Source organism: Arvicanthis niloticus, chromosome 2 (genome assembly GCF_011762505.2).
Source record: "Arvicanthis niloticus isolate mArvNil1 chromosome 2, mArvNil1.pat.X, whole genome shotgun sequence".
NCBI classification, from domain to species: domain Eukaryota; kingdom Metazoa; phylum Chordata; class Mammalia; order Rodentia; family Muridae; genus Arvicanthis; species Arvicanthis niloticus.
The window spans coordinates 99,748,755-99,762,063 of record NC_047659.1 but is presented as its reverse complement, the minus strand read 5'-3'; the positions used below and the strand labels follow the sequence as shown (position 1 = coordinate 99,762,063).

General features: G+C 46.8%; 1 protein-coding gene across 2 annotated transcripts in view; it reads right to left on the bottom strand.

The window, feature by feature from the left end:
* Nucleotides 1-13,309, bottom strand: part of Fbln7 (fibulin 7) — a 34,379-nt gene that overhangs the window by 15,011 nt on the left and 6,059 nt on the right. For both annotated transcript variants that reach the window (XM_034493764.2, XM_034493763.2), the window contains exons 2-3: nt 5,097-5,256; nt 2,334-2,504 (exon numbers count right to left, since the gene is read on the bottom strand). In XM_034493764.2, coding sequence (XP_034349655.1) covers nt 2,334-2,504; nt 5,097-5,256 — 331 coding nt within the window. The remainder of the gene's footprint in view (nt 1-2,333; nt 2,505-5,096; nt 5,257-13,309) is intronic.

The window sequence follows — 13,309 nt, the reverse complement described above, 5'->3', positions numbered from 1 at the left end:
GAGACAGGAAAGATGCTGGACTCTTCGACGCTGGCTCCTCCTGTCAGTCTTCTTGAGAGGCACTATGCTTCCTGAGGTCTGTTAGTTTTCAAGACCTAAGTACTCAGGGCTATCAGTTGTGGCAGAGTGGCAGAGCTCTGGTCTCAGATGCATGAGGCCGTTGTAGATTCCTAGTACCCACTGAGGATTTGAGACCAGCCTGGGCCCTACCTCAAATGAACTCACACCCTGAGTCCCCTCTCCACGATTCTCTTCCAATTGTGTGAGATTTATGCTCCCTGTAGCCCTAACTAAAATCATGGGCATTTTGCCTCAAAAGATGTTCCATGGATGCCTGAAAAAAATGACTGATAGCCATGATTTTTTAAAACTGTGTTCTAAAGGCTTTTGAAAAGCAATAAATTACATGTGCCAAGCCTCACTTTTCTTATGTCAAACAGTCCTGTTCTCAAGCCCAGGTCAGAGAGACCTTTTATTCCCATGCTGACCTCTCCCAGAACTGTCCACACCAAGTCCTAGCCTAGACCCAAAGGACAGTTGAGGACTTTCTACTCTACCGAGAGCCCCACAAGCAGACAGCAGCTCCAGGGCAGAGCAGCTGTCCCCTCTTCTAGTTCCTTGTCCTAGCTGAGGTAAACCCAGGGCTTGACTTTGTTGATACGATTCAATTATTTTAAATTTAAATTTTTGAAGCAGGGTCTTCTCTGTCATCTAGGATAATCTAGGCAGCCCACCCAGCTCAGCTTAAGTGTCAGGATTATAGTTGGAGTAAATAAACCCAGATTACACCTGATCTTTTTCAAGACAGGTTTTGTGTGTATAGCCCTGGCTGTCCTAGAACTCACTCTGTAGTACAGGCTGGTCTCTAACTCAGACATCGGCCTGCCTCTGCCTCCTGAATGCTGGGATTAAAGGTGCCACCACTTCCCAGCTGCACATCTTGAATCCCAGCTTTTGGAAGGCAGAGGTAGGAGAATCTCTGTGAGTTGGAGGCCAGCCTGATCTACAGAGCAAGTTTCAGGACAGCCAGGGCTACACACAGAAACCCTCTTTCAAATAACCAAGAAACAAATTTATATATATATATATATATATATATATATATATATATATATATTTTTTTACACTTTTGGGGACTGGAGAGCTGGCTCAGTGGTTAAGAGCACACCTGTTGCTCTTCCAAAGGACCCGGGTTCCATTCCCAGCATGACTGCTAACAACTGTCTGAAACTCCAACTTCAAGGGATCTGATGCCCTCTTCTGGGTTCTGAAGGCACTGCACACACATGCTCCACAGAGGTACATGTAGGCAAAACACCCATACATATAAAATAAATAAATAAATAAATAAATAAATTAATTAATTAATTAAAAAGTGTGCAACACCACATCCAACCTCTAAGAACCAATCTTGATAAGATCCTTGGTCTTTGGAAGGTAGGTGATAGAGGCAGGAAGATTAGGCTTCCAAGGCTATCCCCAAGGTCAGCCTGTGCTTTATAAGACCCTATCAAAAAAAAAAAAAAAAAAAAAAAAAAAAAAAAAAAAAAAAAAAAAAAAAAAAGGACAGCCAGGGCTACATAGAGAAACCCTGTCTCAAAAAACAAAAAACCAAAATCAAGCCAGGCAGTGGTGGCACATGCCTTTAATCGTTCTAGTACATCTGGGGCTCTGAAGAGAGACCCTATCTCAAAACAAACAAAAAAACAAAAAACAAAAAACAAAAAACAAAAAACCCAAAAACCAACCAACCAACCAAAAAACAAGCAAACACAAAAACCAAACAAAATAAGAAAGAGGAAACACTGCTCACGACGATGGAGACCAGCCAGGCCTGACACAGGGGCTGACATGTTCCCCTGGCTTGTGGCTGAGGAATGACTGAAGAACCATGGAGATGGGGAGATGGCTCAGTGGGTGAAATGTTTGCCACTTAACTGTGAAAATCTGAGTTTGGATCTCCAGAACCTTCCCATAGACCACAGTAGCAGACTTCTGTAATCCTAGTTTATGATGAGATAAGAAGAGATAATCCCTGGAAGTTTGCTGACCAGCTAGCCTGGCATACACAGTGGCAATTAACAAGAGATCCTGTCTCAAATATACTGAAGGCAAGCACTGACACCTAAGGTGTTCATCCTTTGGCCACCGTGGCATGTATTCAACTCAAACACAAGAAACATATGTGCACACACATGTGCATGTGCGTACACACACACAAACACAGACAGACACATACAACTGAAAAAAAAAAAGAATCAGACAATGTCTCTGAGATGACCCTTTTTGACCAGCATACTCAATACGGTGTAGATAGGGCGGAATGGCCATACCTCTGCAGTGGGGCCGTTCTCCAGTCCAGGTACCATTAGCAAGACACACCACACTGCTGGGCCCAACCAGCTGGAACCCAGGGTTGCAGGTAAAATGGACTTCATGGTCCACTAAGTACTTGCTTCCAAACTTCTTGCCATCAGGAGGGGCATCCAGAGCTGGGCAGGAAACTGTAAGGAGGAGAGCAGGGATTAGGAGCCTTACCCCTGGGCTGCAGTCATGGAAACATGGATATCACTCATAAGACCTCTCCCTGTGTTGAATGACTGCTGCAGGCTGAGCATGGCCCTGGACTTTCTAAATGCCACATCTCACGAAACCTCCCAATGTTCTTGGAGACTAGGAGGAGAACACGCTGTTGGCCTAGTGAAAACTGAGGAGACTGGGGCTCAGAGACTCAGGGGCTTGTATGGGCAGGGCCTTGAAGTGTGGTGCGGAGTGTCAGATTGGTGAGATGACCACTTAACTGCCTCCTTTTTCTTTTATCTCCAGCCTACTGGGTGTCCAAAGTCTCCTGACAGGCTCAGCCTACCTCAGGTCGGCTCTCTCTGCTCTTCAGGTCTTCATTCAAACGCTACCACTTCCCAGATGAAGCCTTGGCCACCATGCATCTCCTTCCCTCATCCGCTTTGCTTTCCTCTCAGCCTTCATGACTGCCGGGTGTGTCCATGTTCATTGTCTTCACTATCAGTGTTCTCTGCCTGAGTGAAATCTGGCCTGTGCGCTTCCTATAGCCTCAGCCCCAGCCAAGTGCCTGGCACACGGAGTATGTTCTATAAATTAGCCTTGAAAGAAATGGGATTTACTGAACCTCTGATGAAAACTTTCTCTGGAAATGGTACCTCACACAACAAAGGAGACCCAAAGAAATGAGGCTACAGTATAGGAATCAATGATGTCAGACATCCCACAGGTTCCATCTCCTGTCCCCTGAGCCCCTAGACCAGGGGAAACTCACCTCTAAGCCTAGAAGGTGTAAAAGATGTCACCAGGAAGACATACCCCAGCATTAGAGCTCTCCCTTACTGGAGGGAAACCGGGGTGCTCCATTGTACCTCAAATAAGTGGGACTTGCCCTCAAAGCCCTTCTTTCACCCCAAATGAGTGGAGTCACTGAAGAATGAACTTTCAGGAATGAAAAGCCAGAGGCATGCTTGTTCATGGAAAATAACAAACATTGTAAGCACAGCTTGGTACATCAGGGCAGAAGGGTGGCATGCCTGCCTGGAGGGCAGATGTGAGAAGCATCTGAAGCTTCCAGGCTGTTAACTTAAAACTATTCTGAAAAATAGGCTATTGCACTAAAAATAAAAACAGGACCAAAAGCAAAACCAGGGTTGACTCTGCCCTCTGGGGAGGGCAGGGAGCTGAAAAGCACCTTTGCTTGCAGAGGGATGTTTTTGACAATTTTGTGGGATCATAGGTTGCTACCTATGTAGCTATTAAGCCTAGAATAAAAGGTACGAGAGGAAATGGGCTGGGTGTGGTGACAAACCATAGCTGTTGGGCGCCAGTGATGGGAGGGCCTTGAGTTCCATGTGAGCCTGAGCTATGTATTGAGAGTCTATCTTGAAATAACAAACAAAACAACAAAACAAAACAAACAAACAAAAAAAACAAAACAAAAAAACAGGCCTAGAAATGCAAGCCATAATCCCAGCAGTTGAGACAGAGGCGGGAGGATCAGGAGTTCAAGATTATCCTTGGTCGCACAGCAAGTTTGAAGCCATGTTATGTAGCAACTTGAGCTACATGCGATAAAAACGCAACAAGAGGGCTGTGGGGATGGTTCAGTGGTTAAGAATGTTTGCTGTTCTGGCAGAGGACCAGGGATCCAGTGCCCTCTTCTGGCCTCCTTGGGTACATGTACACACATGTGCATACATACAGACACTCATAAGTAAATCATTAAAAAAAAAAAAAAAACCTGGAAATAGGTGACTGTCAAATACAGGAGAGAGGAGTAACCTTAACACACACACCTACACATACATTCACACACAATACACACACTCTCACACATACTAATACACACACACCTACACATACATTCACACACAATATACACACTCTCACATACTAACACACACACCTACACATACATTCACGCACAATACACACACTTTCTCACATACTAACACACAAACCTACACATACATTCACACACAATACACACACTTTCTCACATACTAACACACACACCTACACATACATTCACACACAATACATACACTTTCTCACATACTAACACACACACCTACACATACATTCACACACAATACACACACTTTCTCACATACTAACACACACACCTACACATACATTCACACACAATACACACACTTTCTCACATACTAACACACAAACCTACACATACATTCACACACAATACACACACTTTCTCACATACTAACACACACACCTACACATACATTCACACACAATACACACACTCTCACATACTAACACACACACCTACACATACATTCACACACAATACACACACTCTCACATACTAACACACACACCTACACATACATTCACGCACAATACATACACTCTCACACATACTTTTTCTCTCACACACACACTCTCATGCACACACACTCACACACACTCTTTATTTATCTCTCACATACATATAAACACACATACATACACACTTGTGTACACACATGAAGGACAAACTGGATGGGGAGAGTTTCGGGAAAGGTTCTTGAGTGTAAGTTTCTTCGGGGAGGTTCTGATGATTTGGGACCCACCTGGAGGTGCATCCGGGGTCATTTTGTTAACAGTGTTTTGCAGAGCGACCAGCCGGTTCTTCATGTTTCGAACGCCTTCAGTGAAGCGGGTCTCCTGGCCCTTCAGCAGCTGCTGCAACTGGCGGATGGTTGTGAGGAGCTGCTGTTTGTTGAGACAGCTCTGGGGAGAGAAGAGGCCATTGCAGCTGGTGTCATCCTACCATCATGCTCTGGGCTTGCAGAATTCTGAACCGTGGGCTTCAAACTCCCTGGTGCCCTGTAAAACACCTTGGTAGATCAGCCACTCCAAGGCACCCCTCTCTTCTGGATACTCTACCTCAGTGGTTTTCAACCTGTGGGTCTTGACCCCTTTGGGGGCTGAATGACCCTTCCACATGGAGTTGTCTAAAGCCATCTGCATATCACATATCACATATTACAGCAGTAGCAAAATTACAGTTATGAAGTAGCAACAAAGTAATTTAATGATTGGAGGGTCACCACAACCTGAGGAACTGTATTAAGGGGGTCTCAGCATTAGGAAGGTTGAGGACCACTGCTCTACCTGGACTATTGACTGCATCTGTTTAATTAAGTCACTAGGTGACAGCCCAAGTACACACATCATACCCCCACTTCACCCTTAGACACAACAAAGCAAGGGCAGACTTAGTGACTAAATGACTGGGTAGCTAAGCAAAGTTCCTTCTAATGACTGGCCTGTCACTCCAAAGACACATGAATTCCACCTTACTTAAGTCAAGACGCTGAGTTCTGGGCTGGGTGAGATTTCCCTTTCTTTCTCCATTGGACACTTTGAAAAACAAGAGAACAGTGGGGCACAGAGGACAGGCAGGGGAGCCTTTTAAAAATATAAAAAATAGCCGGGGCAGTGGTGGCACATGCCTTTAATCCCAGCACTTGGGAGGCAGAGGCAGGGATTTCTGAGTTCGAGGCCAGCCTGGTCTACAGAGTGAGTTCCAGGACAGCCAAGGCTATACAGAGAAACCCTGTCTCAAAAAAACCAAAAAAAAAAAAGCAAAAAGTAAAATAAGGGAAAAACAGAATAAAGAAGTGTTCAATACAGTCAATGCCAGAGCAGGGGCATTTAAAAAATAGTATTATTAATATTATTTAAAAGTAGCCTTTTTAAAAAAAGGAAATCATTATTGTACCTAACATTGGCAAAGACTATCTGACTTAAAGCAATGTAAACATCATGCTGGACGATAAAAGGTTTCCTATCGCTTTAAGAGTCAGGATATCAGGGAGAGATGGCTCAGTGGGTAAGAGTGCTTTCCGCTCTTGCAGAGGACCCAGGTTTAATTCCGAACACCCATCAGGAACAGCTCGCAACTGCTTGTCAGCTCCAGGGGCCCTGATGCCCTCTTCTGCATTCTAAGGTCATCCTCACTTACACATTCACATACTGCAACCCCCCCCCCCCCACTGATGCCCTTGCACACATGTGAGAGTTTGTGCACGTGCACACATGCACATGCACAGACATACACACAGACACACACAGACACACACACACACACACACACACACACACACACACACTCAGTTAAAATAGAAATCTTAAGGAGAAAAGAGCTAGGGTGGGGGTAGAGCAAAGACAAGGAATAACCAGGAAGGAGAGAGGACCTTGGCCTTGGGTAACCGATTCTGGGCTATGGTCATTCTCCTTCATTTGGGAACTATGTGTCACAAAGCATAATTTGTCTGACCTGGCTTGTACTCTGCACAAGGGGGGAAAGGCAATACATCAACACTGATGACGAATGCATCCTTAGGGATGCGGACCATGGTTTAGTTTGCTTTTATTCTTCACTGAGCATCAGCTGTATGCATTGTAGTGTATATGTGTTCATGTATGTGGCCACATGTGTGCAAGGGACATATGAAGAGGCCAGAGGTTAATTTTATGTCTTCCTAGGTCATCAAGTCCCAAGTACAGGTTTTATAATTTAAAAACCTGTGTAAAAGCCCGAGAGGCAGCTGGGCAGCTGAGGTATGTGGCCTCCACAGCCTGGGCCATGTCCAACCTCTCAGTGGAGCTACTGTGGCCACAATGGGCCATTCTCCCGGAGAGGCTGCCAGGCCGCGGCACCTTGGAGTTTTCACCAAACACATGACTCATAGGCTAGATTCAATGGATACTTTTGACAAAATCGAGTTCCCAGTCGCCCCTGAAATTCGTGAACCCACAGGGGCTCCTTGGCCTCCACCATAACCGGGGCCTGATGAGGCTTAGCCCCAAAGGCAACTTCTGAAAAGAGAAGTTTGTTTTTCTACTCCCCCCCACCCCCATGGTTGGCCATCCTTTCCACACAAAGTCTTGGGCACTCAGGCGGTGGCCTGTTCTTACCTGCCTAGCACTGTATGGCCAACCCCTCCAGACCTAAACTCCCACACCTATCTTCCTGTGCTAACAAGGAAACGGATGTTTTTGCGGCTTGTGTCCTTTCCATTTGGGATGTGCTTCGGCTTACAGAGACCATGTTTCTCTTCCTTAGATGCTGCTGCTTTGCTGCTTCAGCAGCTGGCTGGCAGCCACATGTAGAGTGGTGGTCACGTGTGGAGTGGCGGTCACGTGTGGAGTAGCGGTCACGTGTGGAGAGCCTCTATTTGTGATTAGGATTAGGACTATGTTGGTCCGCATGTCACACAGAGGCTGAAAGGCAAGTGATTTGAACCAGATCATGCAACCTGGGAGTGGTAGAGTCTGTGCATTGGTGCCTTCCAACCTTCCCCAAGGAGCTTCCTCATCTACCCCCTCATAACCCTATATGGTGGGATCTTTTTCAGGAATTTATACTAGGAATTAACACCCCTGGAGTGGCCTCTTTAACTCTTAAAAAGTTGGTTAATGGACAATGAAAACAGGAAGTGGGGAGGTAACCCTCATCACACAGATGTCAGCTCACAACACAGGGCTCAGTGTTGAAGTCAAGAGTTCGCAATTCCAAAGGCTTTGCTGGGAAGGGCAAACACATAGGACCTGGAGTGGAGCCCCAGGACCCCAGGAAGTAAGACAAGAGGAGAGTGAGGCGGGGGAAGAGCCTGTATGTGACCACTGGGGCAGCCAGGTTTCTCTAACCTCAGTGCTGACCCTCAGGACAACTGACACCAGAGGCTTTATCCCTTCAACTGTCACTGTCGCTGGGGTGAGACCTAGCAACCTCAGGCTGTATTGACAGGGGGGAGGGGGAAGGGAGCCCACTAAGAAGGTTTGTGATAACTTGATGAGGACGGTCAAAAGCCTCTCTCTGGCCTGACCTGCCTGACCTGCCTCAGGTAGTGCAAGGAAGATCTTGGGTGCTATTCTTCTGGATGAGAGACAGGGGCTAGCTAATGGATGCCTTCCACAGAATGTCTGAGGTTCCTTACTGCAGCTGCCACTAACTGGGCAGCTCTGTGGACACAGAGCTGGTGGGAGCCAGGCCCACGATCTGCTGCTGCCTAGTCCAGAATTAAGCCCACCTGACAATGGGGTGATGAGACTGGAACCCCTGTTCAGCCAGGGCAAGTGCACAAGAGGCCTGAGTTTGGGGGACCAGTAGGTCATGCCCAAACAGTCCCCATTTTCAAATTGAAACGGTATCATCTTACTTGATCAGGGAAAGCATCCACCTTGAAAAACAACTCAAAACATAAACCTAATCCACAGAGACACCAACGTTAACTTCCTGCTCTGTGTCACTTTTTGAGTCAGACCAACACACACACATCTTCACTACCATCTGAACAGCCTAGATAGCCACACGGCTGTCTGTCCCTCCTTCCATTGGATGTACTGTTACTTTCACATCAGTGGACACAGCATGTGTGTAATTCTGTTCTCAATTTCGTTTCCCTCCCTCTGTGTACGTTTTTTGGCCTGGAGGGGGCCTTCTTTCCCCATCCGTTCTCTCCACTGTGCTCTCCTACCCAGCATCACTGCCTGCTCAGAACATGAGCACCTGAGACGTGGGAACAGACCATTTCCTACTTCTCAAATATAGCCTTTGCTGAGGTTGCCCGAGGAGCTGCCAAGGCAAGAGGCAAGCCTGTGTGGCAACAAAAGTCTGAGGCAATGAGAAGGGGCTGGTCCTTCTCACTGGAAGATCCCAGACTCCATCTGTACAAGGTGACCCTAGGCTCCCCACAACCTTCTACAACAGACCTACCATTCTGGAGAAAAAATTAAGCAAGGCTGTGAGTGGGCATAGGTTAGACCCAGTCAGGGCTGCAGGAGGCCCCCACAGCCCAGGAAGGACACAAAGCCCACTCGGTCTGGGCCCTCGAACTCACAGGCTCTCACAGGACCCTCAGTGCTTCGTTTTTTGATTTGTTTTTTATTTTTCTCTTGAAGAGATTCCCCTCGGTTAAAGTAAGTATCTGCCACTGGCTTTGGGGCTGAAAGGACAGGATGGTGGTATAGCTCTTCACTAGCATGCTCAAGTCATTAGTTCCATCACCACAGAAACAAAAAATGAAAACCAAAACAAAGCAAAAATCTCTGGCCACACAACCGGTTTATACCATTGACAAAAGGCTGTAGAAAAATTGCCTCTATTTATTTTAATAACATTTAGGGTAAAACCAAGATAGGGAAAGTTTCCATTTCTGGGGGAATAAAATGACCTGAGTTTATCTTTGTTTTCTTTTCTTTTTTTTCCTTTTTTAGAGACAGGGTTTCTTTGTGTAGCCCTGGCTGTGGGGGAACTCACTCTGTAGTCTAGGTTGGTCTCAGACCCACAGAGATCAGCCTGCCTCTGTCTCTCAAATGCTGGGATTAATGGCGTGAGCCACCATGCCTGGCTTAGGGTTTATCATTCTTGTTGTACCACTCTTGAAAGAGACAACACGTCACCTAATTCAAACTCAGACATCAGAAGTGACAGATTTGAAGCCTTCAGTGAAGAGTGGGGTCACACCGTCATCTCTTCTCAGGCATGGATGGTTCCAGAACATGACATCACTGCTGAGCACTAGGCAGAAGAGCCAGAGGTTCTAAGAGAGTGATGAGAATACTCTTATCTGCGGCCTAGAGAGATGGCTCAGTGGGTAAGGATGGTTGCCTATGGGCGAGTGCATCTGCAACCTGGGGCTATGAGAATGGACAGGAGGATCACGGAAGCGAGGCCCCAGCCCACTTCCAGGTTCACTGACAGAGTGTTTGGAATCAGGACACCTGAGGTCAGGAGCAAGTGCTTTCAGGAACTTTCAGGAGCAAGTGCATGCACGTGCATGCGCACCCCCCCCCATAATTATTCCACCTCCCCCATCCTGCTCAGGGAAGTCCTTGTTCAACCTTTCATAGTTGTCTCTCAGTATTTTCTCAAAGCCCCTCAGGGCTTGCCATGCTCACCTTTCTTTGAGAACCAACCAGGAGAGATGAGTCTGCTAGTACACTTTATACACAGATCCCACCAGGTGATTGAGGGACCCACAGTTAAAGATGTCGTGTGACTCCAAGATTACCTGTCCTCCATCCCAGAACTTAGTAGGCTTAGCCCTTCCCACCCCGTCCAGGCCTCCTTGCTGTTGGGCTGAATTATAAGTGAAGTCAAGACCCAGAGCCTACTGTCAAGACTTCCACAGGCAAGATGTCTCAGGTGAGGACTGGACAGTCCTTGAGACTTTGATGTATGAAGCTGAGGGGACATCTTCACAGTGTCTTAGTGTGGCAACAAACTCAACAGTTACCTTGCTGATAGAGCCTTGAGCTCTCAGGCGGCCACAGATGACCCCTCTGACTGGAAGGGACTGCCTCTCACCCTGCTTCCCCCTCAGCCGCAGCTATGTGCCGCGTCAGCATATTCTTAATGGAAACACAGATGTTTTGATGCCTTTAGGTCTGAGAGAGGACAGCGTGCACTTGCCAACTTGGGCTTGCTAAGCCAAGGCTTGAGGCCCTCACCATCGAGTCATGGGGAAATGTGCATTTTCTCTAGAGCTTTACTTTTAGATCAAGTCTAGGGCTGTAACCCCTCCACTGAGCACACACACGCAAGTGCAGAGAAAGTTCGAGAAGTCACCCCAAGAGCTGCCCACAGCCTCAGCATTAGTCAGGGTTCTCCAAAGAAGCACAGGCAACAGGAAATAAACAGGGACCAAACATAGTTAATATACTAAGATGAGTTTAATATGTAAGGTAAAACATACATATTTGGTATATATCATATTTTTATTGTTAAGATTGATTTATTTTTAAATTTGACGTGTATAGGTGTTTTGCCGGTATGTATGTTGCACACCAAAAAGTATGCAGTGCCTGTGGAGGCCAGAAGAGGAAGTTGCATCCCTTGGAACTGGAGTTACAGATGTTTGTAAGCCACTATGTGCGCTACAGGTGTTTGTGAACCACTATGCAGGTACTAGTTGCTGAACCCAGGTCCTCTGCAAGAGCAGCTAGTGCTCTTAACACAGCCATGTCTCCAGCCTTGGTACATATCGTGTGTGTGTGTGTGTGTGTGTGTGTGTGTGTGTGTGTGTGTGTGTGATACCTGCATTCCTATTACACACTCATGAGGGAGGAAGGGAAAAAGGAAGAGAGAGATGGGATGATAGGGGCTCATTGGCTCATGTAATTGTGGGGCAAGGTCTATGTTGCTGTTGTACCTCAAGTTCAAAGGCAGCCTGGAAGAACTTCCTCTATTGTTTGCATAAGAGGAAAACTCCATTTTAAGGGGAGTAATTCTTTGATTAAAGTCACTGATGTGATGTTAATCACATCTGAATAATATTCTCCCTGCAACATATAGGAAAGGCATGACTTAGCTAAGTTGACACAAAATTAATGGTCAAAAGCCTGCAGCTGGAGTCTCCCTTTGAGGACCTGAGCCACAAGGCATTTTGAGGTTCTCTCTCTCTCTCTCTCTCTCTCTCTCTCTCTCTCTCTCTCTCTCTCGTGTGTGTGCGTGTGCGTGTGCGTGTGCGTGTGTGTGTGTGTGTGTGTGTGTGTGTGTGTGTGTGTGTGTTAGCAGGGATAGAATCCACACACTGAGCCACACACACAGCCTGCAGCTTTAATCTGTTCCTTACTGGCTGTTGGTGATTTTATATTCACACCAAACCCTTTTTGTTTTCTTAAACAATCATGGAAACAGTAACAGTGGCTTCTCCTGTTCCTCTCTCACCACTTGGCAAGCTGTGACCCATGCTAGCCCATCGTCTCTATGACATGTACTGAACACATGCCACATGTCTTCTCTTCTATGCATTTTCTCCTTACCATGCACCACGAGATAGGAACATCTGTTGCCATCACTATTCAGAGATGGAAACTGAGTCACAGGGACAGAAACATACCCAAATTACCCAGCCAAGAGAAAAGCTGAGCAGGACAGGACATGGGTCTACACAACCTTGGCCCTGATGTTTTTTGGAACAGTGCCTGTGCTGGTGACAAGCCAGGCTGTGGTTAGCAATTTGCATTCTTTTTATGAAGTCAGGGACAGATGCTCCAGGGTAATACTGGCACAGTCAGGTGACACCAACACATTATTATGCTTTTACACTACATTCTAAATGACTACTTCTCTACAACCAATCTTTTTCCTCCCTTTCTCCTTCCCTTTCTCTCTCCCTCTCTCCCTCCACCCATCCCTGCCTGCCTGCCTGCCTGTCCCCTCCCTCCCTCCCTCCATCCCTGCCTACCTGCCTGCCTGTCCCCTCCCTCCCTTCCTCCATCCCTGCCTGCCTGCCTGTCCCTTCCCTCCCTCCCTCTCTTCCTCCATCCCTGCCTGCCTGCCTGTCCCCTCCCTCCCTTTCTGTCTCCATCCATCCCTGCCTGCCTGCCTGCCTGCCTTGCTCACCCTTAGCTCAAGACAAGCTAAGTGTCCTGCCCAGTAGCTCCCTCTGGGTGAATATATTCTTACAAATGGTGACTCCCATGGTATGTGCAGCCCATTTTCTGAATCTGGTGGCTTTAAGTGCTGTCAAATTATGGATGCTATTTTTTCTTAATAAAAATATGTCTGCCAGGCAGTGGTGGCACACGCCTTTAATCCCAGCACTTGGGAGGCAGAGGCAGGCAGATTTCTGAGTTTGAGGCCAGCCTGGTCTACAGAGTGAGTTCCTTGACAGCCAGGATTATACAGAGAAACCCTGTCTCGAAACAAAACAAAACAAAACAAAACAAAACAAAACAATGTCCAGTTGAGCATACCCATCATCCTAGCACTCAGGAGGCAAAGGAAGGGGGTTGGTTCTACTTAGAAGCTTGCCTGGTCCACATGATG